A 15,304-nucleotide genomic window follows, 5' to 3' on the forward strand; every position below is an offset into this window, starting at 1 on the left:
TTCAATCTCGACAACACATCTCTTGGAGCTTTAGCTCACCTCTTTGGTGTTGTTCTTGTATTCATCTGATTAATCTAGTTCTTGCCAGTTCTTCTTGAACTTCTTGGTAGATATCAAGTCTGTATTCTATGTCCGTGACAGTTTGTCGAGACTTCACTCACCTCAAATATCAGAGCTAGTCTCTTCTTTGTTAGAGTGTGGATTACCCCTCTGCTTGGAAGTGTACTAGCACTTTAGAGGTTGCAGATTACCTTCCTCTAAACTGATACTTCTTTTATTACAATATTGGAGTCTTATTCTTCTTGGAGAGAGTGGATTACCCCTTTTTATGAAGCTCTTAAGGCATTTTAGAGGTTGCGGAGTATCCTCCTCTAAACCAATATTGTCTTCTTGTAGAGTCATTTCTGTCCTTCTCTTAGAATGGTTGAGGGCCAAGACATTAGTATGACGAAAAGTTCAGAGTCCAAGTTAGATGCTATCATGAATGCCCTCGCTACGTTATTGCAAAGAACTGCAGAGATTGAAGGAGTCGTGGCAAGGCTTCATAATGATGGAGCATCTGGGATGGCACAATCTAGGTTGCACCAGCCTCAAACTTCTACACTTGGAGAAGCAACTTTACCTCAGGTTCGACAAGCACCGCTGGTTCTACAACATAAGGAACCTCGAGTTAACCTTCCGGACAAGTTCGATGGTACACGTTCCAAGTTTCGAGGATTCGTCAACCAAATCAAGTTGATAACAATTTTACAGCCCGAACGCTATCCAACGGAGGAGTCACGTGTTGGGCTTGTTGGAACCTTACTTACATGACAAGTTCTATCATGGTTTGCTCCTTTGTTTGAGAAACGATCGTCCATACTAAACAACTTTGAAACCTTTTTGGAGGCATTTGCGGAAGCATTTGGTAAACACGACAAGGTTCGATGGGCTACAACAAAGATCTGGTCACTATGACAAGGGATGCATTCTACATCAGTCTATGCATCGGACTTCAGGCAATTAGCATGCGACATCAATTAGGATGAAGAAGCATTGATGAGTCAATTCTATTGGGATTTAAGGGACGATGTGAAGGATTTGCTGTTAACTCTTCCTGATCCACAAACGCTCAACGAAGCTATTAGCCAAGCTGTGAAGTGCAATAACCGCCTATTCCAATGTCGCCAAGATCAACGTTCAAGACAACATACGGTTTGCCACACCCCAACTATATCGGCAAGCAGTGTGAATTCACATTCAGAGATAGAAGACATGCAAATTGATGCGGTACATGTCAAATCTCTTACTCTAGAAGAAAAAAAGCGGCGTGTGGAGGAAGGTCTATGCTTGTATTGCGGTGAAGAAGGCCACAAAGTTGGAAACTGCCCCAAGAAGTAAAATCGATGTATTATCAAGACTAGTGGTGCGTTTATTCAGGAAAACGAGGATGCCCAGTCACAATAGGAACCGTGCAGCTGAACAGTGAAATATCGCAACAACAACCAGGTTCCTTTCATTCCGCTCAACCTACCCTTTGTTTTACAATCCCTTTGCTTATTGGCCCTCAGAAACTGAGAACCTTAGCATTATTAGATTCAAGAGCATCTGCTTGTTTTTTACACGAAGAATTTGTAAAGCGTCATAAGATCCCTTTAGTACAAAAATCCAAACTTGTTCACGTTGAGGTCATAGATGGACGACCTTTATTGTCTGGTAGTATCACCCATGAATCAGAATCTATAGAAGTGACGTTAAAGGACCATAGTAGTCATATTATTTTCAATATTATTAGAACCCCATCAAATCCTGTTATTCTTGGTCTTTCTTGGTTAGAAAAGCATAAGCCATCCATAGATTGGAAGTTGCGGAAGATGACCTTTCCCACAAAACCTCCCAAGAGCAAGCCTAGTGGAAAACCCCGAATAGAGAAATCCTTATTTATTGGAGCAAGAGCATTTATAAGATTGTCCAAGGCAGGCACACCGTTTGTCATTTATGTGGCTCCAACTACCGGGGAGAAGATCTCGACAGCAAGTATACCGGAGCAATATAAGGATTTTAAAGACGTGTTTCAAAAGAAAAATGCCGACATGCTACCGGAACACAGACCATATGATTGCGCCATAGATTTATAGGAAAGAGCACAACCGCCTTTTGGCCCAATCTACAATCTATCGCAGATGGAGTTGGCGGAGTTGCGGAAGTACATCGACGAGAATCTAGCCAAGAACTTCATCCGTGATTCAAAATCGTCAATTGGAGCACCCATCTTATTTGTGAAGAAGAAAGATGGCTCGTTGCAGATGTGCGTGGACTATCGAGGCCTCAACAAGGTAACAAAGAAGAATCGTTACCCGTTACCCTTGATTTCTGGTCTCTTGGAACAACTTGGACGTGCAAGGATCTTTACAAAAATTGATCTAAGGGGAGCTTACAACCTCATACGAATCAAGGAAAGAGATGAGTGGAAGACAGCGTTCCGTACAAGGTATGGCCATTTTGAATATAATGTCATGCCCTTTGGTCTTACCAATGCTCCAGCGGTCTTTCAACATATGATGAATGATATTTTCCAAGAGTACCTTGACGATTTTGTTATCATCTATTTGGATGATATTTTGATATTCTCCAAAAATGAAGAAGTGCATGAAAAACACGTTCGTTTGGTATTGGAGAAACTACGTGAGCGAGGACTATATACCAAGTTGGAGAAGTGTTTATTTCACCAAATAGAGATGGAATTTTTGGGATTCGTTGCGACTACGGAAGGCTTGAAGATGGACCCCAAGAAGGTGGAAGCAATCGTGTCCTGGGAGGTTCAAAAGACGGTTAGAGACGTACAATGCTTTCTTGGTTTTGTCAACTTCTATCAGATCTTTATCAAGAATTACTTTCAAGTTGCTGCTCCTCTCACTCGGTTGACATGCAAGGATAAGCTAGAATGGGGACTTCTAGCAGAGAAGGCGTTTCAAAACCTGAAGACCGCATTTACTACGGCTCCAATCTTGGTACATCCAAACTTTACAAAGGCCTTCTATTTAGAAACTGATGCTTCGGATTTTGCTTTGGGAGTTGTACTTTCACAAATGGGAGAAGATAAGAAGCTCCATCCGGTTGCATTCTATTCTCGAAAGTTCTCTGCTGCTGAAATCAATTATGAAATCCACGATAAGGAATTTCTTCCTATAGTGGATTCTTTCCAAAAATGGCATCACTTTCTTGAAGGAGCTGCACATCCAGTGACCGTATATACAAATCATAAGAATTTGGAGTATTTCATGTCGACTCGAGTTCTAAATCGACGTCAAGCTCGATGGAGTATGTTGCTATCTAGGTTTGATTTTATTATCACTTATCGACCTAGAAAGCAGCAAGGACTATCTGATGCCTTATCGAGGAGATCGTATCTTGTACCAAAGGCTAGAGAAGCAGCGTTTGATCAACAATGTACGACATTGTTGAAGCCAGAGCAATTTTAGCTTTGCGCTACTATTATGCCAATTGATGCTGACTTCCTGAATCATGTACGTGCCGTAACCATTGAAGATTCAGTAGCCATTGATATTAAGCAGCGTGCTAATGACGACAAGTTCAAGGTGGAGGGAGATCTTTTATACTTTGAAGAGCGGTTATATATCCCAAAAGGACTAGCACGACTTCGAGTTCTTCAATCTCGCCACAATTTTCCAGCTACGGGACATTTTGGATTCAACAAGACCTTGGAGCTTATTTCTCAAGATTTTTGGTGGCTCCAAATGTGGAAGGATGTGAAAGATTTTGTCCTCTCCTGCAACATCTGTTCAAGATCCAAGAATCCTCGGCATCGCCCTTATGGACTCCTACAGCCATTGCAGATTCCACGTCGACCATGGTCTTCAATTTCCATGGACTTCATCACGGACCTGCCATCATCGAACTCATTTGACAGCATCTTTGTCGTGATAGATTGGCTTACAAAAATGGCACACTTTGTCTCTTGCAAGAAGACATCGTCCAGTGAAGTCACAGCACGGCTCTTTCTCGATAATGTATATCGATATCATGGACTACTAGATGATATCGTATCAGATCTAGGAACCCAGTTTGTATCAAAGTTTTGGAGATCTCTCTTTGAGATACTAAAGGTGGATATCAAGCTTTCTTCGACTTTTCATCCTCAAACTGGCGATCAAACGGAACAGGTGAACCAAGTCTTGGAACAATACTTACGATGCAGCATCAACTATCAGCAAGACGATTGGACCACATATCTGCCGCTAGCGGAGTTTACATATAATAACACCCTCCATGCGTCGACTCAATACACACCATTCTTTTCCAACTATGGGTATCATCCAAAGCTTGATTTATTGAGTCCATCAACAAATAACAATCCATCAGCTGAAGGATTTAAGAAACAACTATCAGAGCTTCAAAATACGTTGAAGCTTCAATTACAATCCGCTCAAGAATCCTACAAGGCGTCTGCAGATAGATTTTGGAATCAAGCACCTACTTTCAAAATTGGAGATAAAGCATGGCTTCTTCGATGGAATATCAAGACCAAGCGACCATGTGATAAGTTGGACTATCGAAGATTGGGACCATTTATCATCCAAAAGCAAATCAATCCAGTGGCGTATCGTCTGGAATTACCAGCTTCTATAAAGGTACATCCAGTCTTTCATGTTTCTTTGTTGGAGCCTTATCGAGAGTCATTTTTTCCTGAAAGAGTGCAATGTCTGCCACCTAGTATTAAGATCAAGAACCACGAGGAATACGAGCTTGAAAAGGTGCTGGATTCTCGGCGAAGGTGGGGCAAGTTGGAGTATCTTGTTCATTGGTGCGGCTACGACATTAATGAGCAAACGTGGGAGCCAGCTGAAAATCTCACCAATGCGCCGCAAAAGGTACAGGAGTTTCATCAACAACATCCTCATAAACCTAAGTCGGTTCGACAATAGCTTCTTTCTGAAGCTTGCTCACCCAAGAATATAAGAAAGGGAGAGAGCACCACCAAAATTCGTAGTTGATGTAGTTATTTTCTCCAAGATAAAATAGAATTTTTTCAGTAGCCATTGTTTGGTCTTCTGATATGGATAGCCAAGAGATAGATACTATGCCAGTCAGATTATCTCAACCAACTAGTTCACGAAGGCGACCCCGAGATGAAGAACCACCTGCACTACGACGACGACGGAGGATACCAAGTAACCGATCACTGGTGATTGTATTTGAGTCCGAGCCTACTTACGATGGTCAACCAGAAGGCATATTTGGAGGACAATTTCACAATGAAGACACGGAAGTTCATGCTTGGTCAGAAGTTGAAGGAGTGGGCCACTACCGTTGGCTTCAAGGGCCGATGAACCACTTACCTCGTGAACAACAGTTGGAGTTCATAGCAGACGTTATGCGACAGATCTTCATTTTCTTACGTTGGTACTGATTGACAACAACATTGCTTCTCAGAGACCTCGAAGCTAAAAGAGGGGGTGATGTTAGGGACATAGTCCTTAGAATCTTCTAGAGACAAGTTTCTAGAACCTTCTAGAGACAAGCTTCTAGAACCTTCTAGAAGCAAGTCTCTGGAACCTTCTAGAAGCTTCTTAGTTGGTAGAAGATGTTAGGGACATAGTCCTTAGAACCTTCTGGAGATAAGTTTCTAGAACCTTCTAGAAGTAAGTCTCTGGAACCTTCTAGAAGCTTCCTAGTTGGTAGAAGTTGCTTGAGAAGCTTCCTAAATATGAGTATATATTGGGATCGAGGCTGAAGAGTTCTTCAATCTCGACAACACATCTCTTGGAGCTTTAGCTCACCTCTTTGGTGTTGTTCTTGTATTCATCTGATTAATCTAGTTCTTGCCAGTTCTTCTTGAACTTCTTGGTAGATATCAAGTCTGTATTCTATGTCCGTGACAGATGAAGATCCTTATTTCTACCTTCATCCAACCATGCCTTGGTTTCATCCCTCTCAATTAACCACCTATTAGTTTAAATCTTCATCTTTAGGCTTCTACCTTCTCCCAAGGCTTCATACTAAATATTTAGGTCCTATATATATATATATATATATATATATATATATATATATATATATATATATATTTAATGTCAAAATCAAAAGAAATAAAGAAACAAAGTAAAGTTTCTTATACCAACTCTTTTTAATTTAATCTACTAGCCCTTCTAACACACATCTAGATTTATCAACATATAATATGTTTTAACTAATTTTTTACATACTGTAAGCATTTACAATACGACAGCGACATTCTATAGGACATCCAATACATGTCTAATTTGCAAGACATATTTTTAACTTACAAGATAAGTTTTCTATATGTGTGCTACATAATTAGCTTGTTTCAAAAGCTATTAATACATGCAATAAGTGGGTAACTTATTGGCCAAGTTTTTAACCTATCAATCACTTATAAACATATATAAAGATAAAAATCCATCTATAAAGCTTTTAGGAATATTTTTTATAAGATATTATCAACTTAATTTATTTTTATCTACTTCTACCTATTCATATTATCTAGATTACTATTAGAATAAATATGTTCATGACACTACTACAACATTGACTTGATTGTGTACAAGTTTGCAACAATATTATTGTAGAATCCATCTTTGTCCATATGTATGTTGTAGCCTTATTTAAGTAGAAAGGATTTTAATTAACTAAGGATGCACTTATGTATTGCTTGTGCATTTGAATTTGGTTTAGATTGCAAAATTCATGATTGATTTGTAGCACTCAATGTATTGCATATGACAATCTTTGTTTATATAAAACCTATCATGTAATGTGGCATTAGTACCAAATGTCATTTGATATGTGTAATTTACTTTGATTTAGTGATTTTTTATCCAATTAGCATTTTTTATTTGTTGAATTTATTAGTATTAATTGAGATTTGAAGACTTTGGTAGAAAAACCTCCTTGATTTGATATTATTGTCGAATGAAGTCTTGTGAGCAATTTGTATTTAGAGTGTATATTTCATGATTAATTTATAGAACTCAATTTATTATGTATAATGATCTTTATTTATACAACAAGCTATAAGTGATAGTTAAATAATTTTATGTATATATAATAAGAACATTTTAATAACTTCAATTTGTTTAGAGATATTTAAAGATAGACTTTGAAACTTTTAACGAAATTATTTATTAGAAGAAAAAATGATGTAATGAATATGAAATAAATTGTAGTTTTAAGGACTATTAATATTATTTTTTTTAAAATCAAATATTTTTGCAAGTTTTATTTCTCTATTTTTTAAAAATTTATAAATTTATAAAAAACAAAGAGATTATTTTCAATATTTTTCTATTTTTTAAAAAATCTAAAAGTCTAAAAAAAATCTAAAATATTCAAAAAAAAATTATACTTATCTATAGATTCTACAACTATTAGTTTATGAGACATTGTGGATATAAAATCAACAAAATTCAATGGTTATTAAAACCTCCTTTAGAATTTTTTTCAAGGCCTAATTTCTATGATATGTTTAAAGAAACAAGACTTGAAAGTTACTTTAATCTTATAAACTCAATTTTGAAAAAAATCTAATTATTGCATTGGTTTCTTATTTAATACCTAGTCTTGCTTTTAAGATAAAGATTTTTTTTTTAAAACCTTATTTTCTTAGTCTTCTATTTTATGGATTTAGCTTTTATTATATAGAAATATTTTTATATCTTCCAAAAATAATAATTTCTTAAATTTGCTTCAAACTAATAAAACTAAATATCTTTTGTCCTTGTTCATTTGTGTGATGGATAGAAAAATAGCAATCACTATTTTATTTTATTTTATTTTAGTAGATTATATATAATCATGTTCTTAGATATTGCTTAAGAAGTTATGTCAATTATATTTTTCATATCTGAGGCACTTTTAAAAATTAAAAATGAAGTAAAAATAGAAATATATAAAATAAAATAAAATAAAATAAAATTGGTTTGAAAACTTAAAAATTATCTTTTCTTGAATGAAATGATAAAGCAACAAAGATTTAAAATCAATGTTTATACAAGTAAGCATTGATTCATTGACTTTATTATCTCCTTATAATTAACATGAGTCGTATAAAAATTATAAGTAATTTTTTAGATAACAAATCAACTTATAATAAATTGTGGTAGTCATCAAAATTATACAATGTTACATTTTTAAACTTCCAAAAACTATTACTTTTGAGCCTCAGAAATGTGTCATTGATGTTCTTCTTTATCAAAGACATCTATTAAGAATAAAAAAATAATATTCCAATTAATTAAAAGTTAATAGTGAAAGCATTTATTTAAGCATATATATGTATATAAACTTATATATATATATATATATATATATATATATATATATATTTCTATTATATAAAACAGTTTGGGTATAAGATAAAGAGAAAAAAATGCATTTTGATTGGATGTTGAGAAGTGAACTTTGAGAATACATGAAGTGGATGGAACCATGAGGATTTCCAAGAGGTTGGAATGCTGAAGATTTCTCAATAACAGTTCTTTGTAGATTATGAGTTTTTCTTGTATGTATGTGTATGTTTGGTTGATTATCTCTTCTCTGTCTTTCCACGTTGTTAATCCTTGGTTTTCCCTTTTCCCATCCTTAATTACACACAGAGTTTTTGTGTGGTGAATAGAAGGAGCTCTGTACTGCCAGGGGCATAAAGTCCCCTCCAGATCCATCACTTTACGTTGCATAATAGAGTCTTCGACTCAATGGAGAATTTAAAACTCTGTTCAATAATAGAATACCAGCGGATTGCGCCGGACAGGATCAATTCAGTTATACCGTCCGATGATGGAATTTATCATCCATCTAGCACGCACCAAATACGCGAACGAAGTAAAGGAAATATAAAAATACACACAAATTTAACGACATTCATTCACTTCAAAAGTTCATTCATTTAATCGTCGCCGTGAGGGGGGTGGAGACGACGGCGTAGGACCAGGACTTGCCCGATTCGGTGCTCGCAATCCCTTCAATCCCCCGTTTTACTTACTCTTTTGTGGGTGTTGTGGAGTAGCCATGGCTGGGTCGTTGCTCGCTGCTGAGATCCTCCCGGACTACGCGCTCCTCCTGGCCTGCGCCTGCACTTGGACTCTCGGGCTTCGCCGATCCAGAATTGGTTCAGAATCGCGAATGCTCGAGTTTTGCGTCTCAGAGACGACGACGACGACGACGACGACGACGACGGAGCGTGGTGGAGGACCAGGAGTTTGATAGTCGGTCAATATTTGGTTTCAGATCTTCCCCGCTGGTACTTGAAGAGTCGCTGCTGTTGATATCACGTTTTGACGTGTTGCAAACTGGGGCAGGTGCTGAGGAATATCCCTGTTTGTTTCGAAGGACGGGTTGGGGACTCCCTCAGAGAATCCACTCGTGGTGTTCGTTTGTGGGGTAATCGGACAGGGTTTAGAAACGAAGAGTTGGTGAATTTGGCGGAGAATAAGGAAGAGAGGCGCACTAGGTGGATGGCATAAAGAGACCCTAACTTTGAGTTGCAAGGGAAAAGAGCTCAGCTTGCAATTTGAGCGTTTTTTTTTTTTTTTTTTTTTTTTTTGGATGCGCGTTTGGTAATTAGAGGAGAAGGTGAGCTGTGTTACTGAGGAGGTCTGAAGAAGAATACGAGTTCTGTAGTTGAATTGTTAAGGATTTTGGAGAATTTGAGCTGATTTTAGGAGTTGTTGGGTTAGTTGAGTAAAAATGGTGAAGGAAACAGAGTATTACGAGGTTTTGGGGGTGCAGCCAGAAGCAACAGCTTCAGACATCAAGAAGGCGTATTACATGAAGGTAGATTTTATTTCTGTAGATGCTCTGAAAAAATGTGATTGCATAACTCCTGGCTTAAACTATGCTTAACTTTTCGGAACTATGTTGAAGATGAAAGAGCGTCAGATAAGTTTTTTCTGCGTGAATCTTCAGGCTTTCAGAAACTTAAGAAAAAAGAAAAAAGAAAAAGATAGAAAAGAAAAGAGTGATTTCTGTCGGTGACAAGTGGATTCGCGGCAAAAATTTCTTCGACGGGTAGTTTCTTCTATCGTGTAGTGCACATGACTTAATCATCACCTTGATAGATAGCTGTAGTGTTTCAAACCGGGTACACCTAATTTGGATTTATCCTTGATTGACAAATTTGTTTACTGACTAATGAGACCCTCATCTGAAAGTCAATGGTATAGGAGGAGAACAATGCGCACTTATCTGATCTATCTGGCTACGTCATATGTATGTATCATTGTAAGACAGTGACGAGTGTTCATACGTGTGCTGAATTTTTATAACTGCAGGCAAGGGCGGTTCATCCAGATAAGAACCCCAATGATCCTGAAGCGGCGCATAATTTTCAGGTTGGTCTTTCAATATAGATTTATCGTCGTGAAGTCTTTCAGTTCCCAACTCAAAGAGCATTGAATTCTTTGATTGCATCATCGATTTTCTTTTGTACACTTTTGAGTTAGATACCTCTTGATGTCAAAGACACTTGGCGCGAAATGGAGACATGGATTTAGGACACGATCTTGTCCATCTTTTGGGATGTAACCTTGTCTTTGAATGAAATGCCGTTATGGTTTGAAGGTTTTAGGAGAAGCCTATCAAATACTAAGCGATCCGCAAAAACGAGAGACGTATGATAAGTTCGGGAAGCCGACGGTTTCGCAGTACGTTCTATTCAACCTTAGTGAGTGTTGGTTTTATGGGCTCCTTAAGCCTCTCCAACACCATTGCTGTATTTTTGAGCAATTCTACGAATTTCCATATTCTTCCCTGCTTGCCAGGAGACCACAAGACTTCAATTCGCAAGTCTTGCTTCGACTCTGTACATCATTATACTTTTGGTCTGTTTGCCTTCATTGATATGTTGCATAAGCATACAGCTATAGTAGTTGTATGTTTTAAGTATTTTGTTGGATTTTTTTCATGTATGATCATGTTTCAACAATCTTTCTAGATTTTCGCTAGGTGTTAAAAGCATACTAATTATGCTTTCATAACTTGGTGATGGATGTTTAGGGATGCAATGATGGATCCAGCTGCAGTGTTTGGAATGCTGTTTGGGAGTGATGCTTTTCAAGACTATGTGGGCCAGGTATGCCGTTTCGAATGGCTTGAAATGTGACAAATGAACCACAATTCACTCTTAGTTTTCTGGTCCGAGTAAAAGTAGCATTTGTGGATTGGACTCTGGGTATATCAGCTTTCCAAATGAGATGTCTTTATTTTGGACGATGTTATGATCATTTTTTAGTTTGATTTGTTATGTCCTTAATTCCATGGCTTCTGCTGTTACGACTGTACCCTATTGCAAGTCTGATTTGGAATTCGGAAACTGGCTACTTATATGCTAATTAGCCCCTATATGCGTTAATTGCACTCTCTGAAGTTGACATCATGATCAACATCCTGATAAAGCACCTGAGTTTGTCCTAAGTGCAGTTTTGTTTGAAATTGCAGCTTGCAATGGCGTCAATGGCATCAATGGATACTGACGTTAACGGTCAACCAGTGGATATGAGAGAAGCTCAAGCAAAATTCAAGGTTAACAAAGCTTTGACATGCGTATGTTTAGGATGGATCTCGACAGGTATTTGAATTGAAGCTGCTCGGAACATCTGATTGGTAATATTCAGTTGGAAATGTATTCAGGAAGCACAAAGAGAAAGGGAGGCTCAACTAGCGGTTCTTTTACTTGAGCGTATTGATCGGTACGTGAAAGGTGACAAGCAAGGATTTACTACTTGGGCTCAAGAAGAGGGTCTTCAACTTGTAGAAGCTGGTGCGTACGTGTGTATATATATATATATATATATATATATATATATATATATATATTTTCATCATGGTAGTTGTTCTTTGTTTACTGATGCTTAGGGATATAGTTACAGAAATGTGCTGGTCAGTATTTAATTTTCTGGTCAGTATATCGAATTAGTCGTAGGGATGTTAGCTATTCTGTATGAGTGAATAGTGTGTCGTGCCATACGGTAGTCGTGCTTATCGGTTAGTCGATAGTCGTTTCTGATGTCTCAAAATGCACGATTCAAATGCATACTTCCGCGATGTAGTATAAATCTCACGTTTTAGATTTTAGGACTTATTTGTCAGTTTATCAAACTTGAATAACACAGGGCCTTACTTGAATGTGTTAAAGTTTATGTTCAGCTAGCACCCTAATTCCATTTTCCATGGGAAGCTTTAATTTCTCGATCAGAGAACTCGGTAGATCGAATCTTTTATACAAGTATCGATTCGAGTATGGATTGAATGCATAAGTGTTGATAATTGAAAGCACGTGCTTTATGCATATTATGATTGTCGAACTAAATTAGTGGTTGAATTTGGCAGTTTTTGGGGAGGAAATGCTTCACACCATTGGATATATTTATGCAAGACAAGCCGCAAAAGAGATGGGCAAGAACTTATTTTTCCTGGGGGTTCCATTCTTAACAGAATGGGTGCGTGACAAAGGTCACTTCATCAAGTCTCAAGTTACCGCCGCTGCTGGTATTTCCTTTGTCGTTGTATTAATTACTGAAAGAAGATATTTACTAGGACTCCTTTTCACTAGTTGCAGTGAGCAATTACATTATAATGCATTCCTATCAAATTCCATTGCATTTCGCACGAACTTGGGCGTTGTCAGGATGCTATATGGTGTCTACTGTTGACGTCTATCAGTGAAGGGATACGATATTGCCTAAGTGACGTAATTTTATAGCGCTAGTGACAACTGCTTGTTTCACGTCTGGACGTGCTCTGATCTTCTCTGATATTTGTTAATCTCATCTCATAGGGGTACAGCATTTTTTTTTTAGTATTGCAAATCTTGTAATTGTAATGTTACCTGGTATTTGTAATTTTCTTCTATATTTTGTTTGTAGGTTCTGTTATAGTTGGCTAATTTTGTCCATGATGGAGTATCTGCCCAGGTGCAATACAACTGATGCAAATGCAAGATGATCTAAAGAAAGCAATGGAGGCTTCTGACCGCAACGGGGACGAAGCTGTTGAAAGTTACTTGGAGGCGAAGCAAAAAGTGATGCTGGACTCATTGTGGAAGCTCAACGTTGCTGATATAGAGCTTACTTTGTCCCATGTTTGCCAAGCGGTATGATTACCAGACGCTCCAACTATAAGCCATATCTTTCTACTCTTTTCGGTCACTGCATTCCTTACATACTCAGATGTGCTGGTAGGTTGTGGATTTAAAGGATAGAACGCTCTGAATGCTAAACTTCGTTCCATGCCGATGCATTTTACACCATACATTTTAGAATTCCAGTTGTACATTTTTTTTCATATTGTGCGATGATGCTTGTATATATTCACAATTTCATAGGTTCTTCGACAATCTGGTGTCAAGAAAGATGTGCTGAGGCAGAGGGCGAAAGCGCTCAAGAAAATGGGCGCCATATTTCAGGTAAGTTTTACACGATTGGGTTTTGTAACGGTGCAACTGATGACTTATTAGTAGGGTTTTTGGAGTTCGTAACTACAAAAGGTATATTTAGCGAAGTGCGTAAGTCACATGGCAATTGGTTATCAAGTTTGGTTTATTTTAGGGAGCCTAATCCGCATAGCATGGACAAGTATTTGTCGGCACTGATTTCAAATAATTTGTGTGACTGATAATTCAAAATGTGAAGGGGACCCAGAGAGACCATGAATTGCATCGAAAAGACGGGAATCTTTCGGACCCCGTCGACCTTCCTAAAGTTGAATCAGCACCGAAATCCTTCAGACAGGCTAAAAGTGCCAGCTTCAACCAGGTTAGTGACGATAATTCTCAATCCTTGTACCACTCTGTAATATGAATCGGAGTTCATTATTGCGCACTCCAACTTTTGAAAGGTCCAGAATTCTCTTGGTACTGTAATATCTCATTCGACGGTCATGGTCATAAAGAGAGTACCTTTTTAAAATTATTTGAGATATGTTCAATGATAGTTAAATTGGGGTTATGTGAAATCACACCAAGGGCTAGTTGTTAAGAATTTTATCCTATAGTTTTTATCCAAGTGACTGTATTTTATCCTTGATGTTGTGGTTGGTGACTGGGCAAGTATTAACTGGACAATGTGCTAATTTTTTTTGTAATCAATATTGAATGAAGTAGTTAATTAGCATGGACATTCATATCCAGTCTCTATCGCCCCTCGTAATTTATCAGACATTTATTCTCATCAATAGACTGGAATGAGAAGTGGTCTGAGAGACTGGATCTACTGGATGAGTATGTTGCAGGACAAGTCAAGGCTCTTGCCTAGGAAAAAGGGGTATTCGGGAAAAGGGTGCATGTGTTACACATGACGGCCTCATTCTTCGCTGGATGCTATTTCTGATTAGATTTTCCCGGTGGATGTCCAGGCTTCAGGATCTGGTTGATACTGATAAAAATAAAACATTCCTGGATGAATGCTCCGCCTTGGTGAATTCTCATCTTCTTTTCTCCCGTTTGTCAACGAAGACAGATGCTGCAATCTAGATATACATGCTGGGGCCGTGATTAGGGAGGTCTGAAACCCATTCATCTTTTCTCTTAGCGTGTACTCTCATAAATGTTCCCCCTCCGTCGCCTGCGGCATCTTGACGAACTGAAAAGTGTCAGAAAGCCTGGAGCAGTTGCTTAGAACTTTTAAAGCTCTCTAGAAGCACTTCTTGATTGAAGTCACATGTGAACATCGTTCAGGCCTGCAATGAGAAGTTGAAGGTCCCAAAGGTACAGCTTTTGTAGATGATTAGATCTTATTTTTGCGTCGTGAGTACTTGTTTGCAGAGGTCATTCTTTATAGTTTTCATTCTTATCAAATATTTGTAATTTGATTGTATAAGTATTCCTTAAAAAATAGTGTAGATTAAATTCCGCTCACCTTCTGTTATCCTTTTATTGGTTTGAGATAGTAAACGTGCCTATTGTATTGGTTATGAAGGATAAAGATATTTAAATGTTCGCATTTTTTTACTGCGTATTATGGTTGAATGTAATCTCAACATGTATGGTATAGAAAAATTATCCGGTTTTTGGGTGGAGTCTTCAAATAACAGATAAATTGATCAATCATTTCAAAGTTGTGCTGATCCCTCACAAGCTTTTTCCTATTCCGAGTAAATTTAGTTTACATTGCGACATGTTCACTCGAACATGTACCGTATAGGCATCATGTTTTAAGACATCTAAAATGTATAACTTAAAGTCATGACGTTATTATTCTTCCCTGTGTAAATGCGACGAAACAAACTGCTCCAGGCTTTCTGACACTTTTCAGAAGACGTATATCAGTGTAGTCGCTCAACATGATCCCTC

The 15,304-nt window shown here is 37.7% G+C and overlaps 1 protein-coding gene across 4 annotated transcripts; it reads left to right on the plus strand.

Moving 5' to 3' along the window:
* The first annotated feature begins 8,994 nt into the window (after positions 1-8,994).
* LOC112292546 (chaperone protein dnaJ 10) lies at positions 8,995-14,962 on the plus strand. 4 transcript variants are annotated; one of them, XM_024541133.3, is made up of 11 exons: positions 8,995-9,792; positions 10,290-10,349; positions 10,579-10,661; positions 11,014-11,089; positions 11,455-11,538; positions 11,647-11,776; positions 12,346-12,504; positions 12,930-13,108; positions 13,340-13,420; positions 13,647-13,769; positions 14,245-14,962. In XM_024541133.3, exons 1-11 carry the CDS (start codon positions 9,706-9,708, stop codon positions 14,308-14,310), a joined length of 1,128 nt encoding a protein of 375 aa, XP_024396901.1. In that variant the 5' UTR covers positions 8,995-9,705; the 3' UTR covers positions 14,311-14,962. The 4 variants fall into 4 exon arrangements, with proteins under 4 accessions (XP_024396901.1, XP_024396903.1, XP_024396902.1 ...); XM_024541135.3 differs by having other exon boundaries at positions 14,368-14,962; XM_024541134.3 differs by having other exon boundaries at positions 13,656-13,769.
* The last annotated feature ends 342 nt before the right edge of the window (positions 14,963-15,304 follow it).

This window comes from Physcomitrium patens, chromosome 15 (assembly GCF_059467195.1).
Source record: "Physcomitrium patens ecotype Gransden chromosome 15, ASM5946719v1, whole genome shotgun sequence".
Lineage (NCBI taxonomy): Eukaryota > Viridiplantae > Streptophyta > Bryopsida > Funariales > Funariaceae > Physcomitrium > Physcomitrium patens.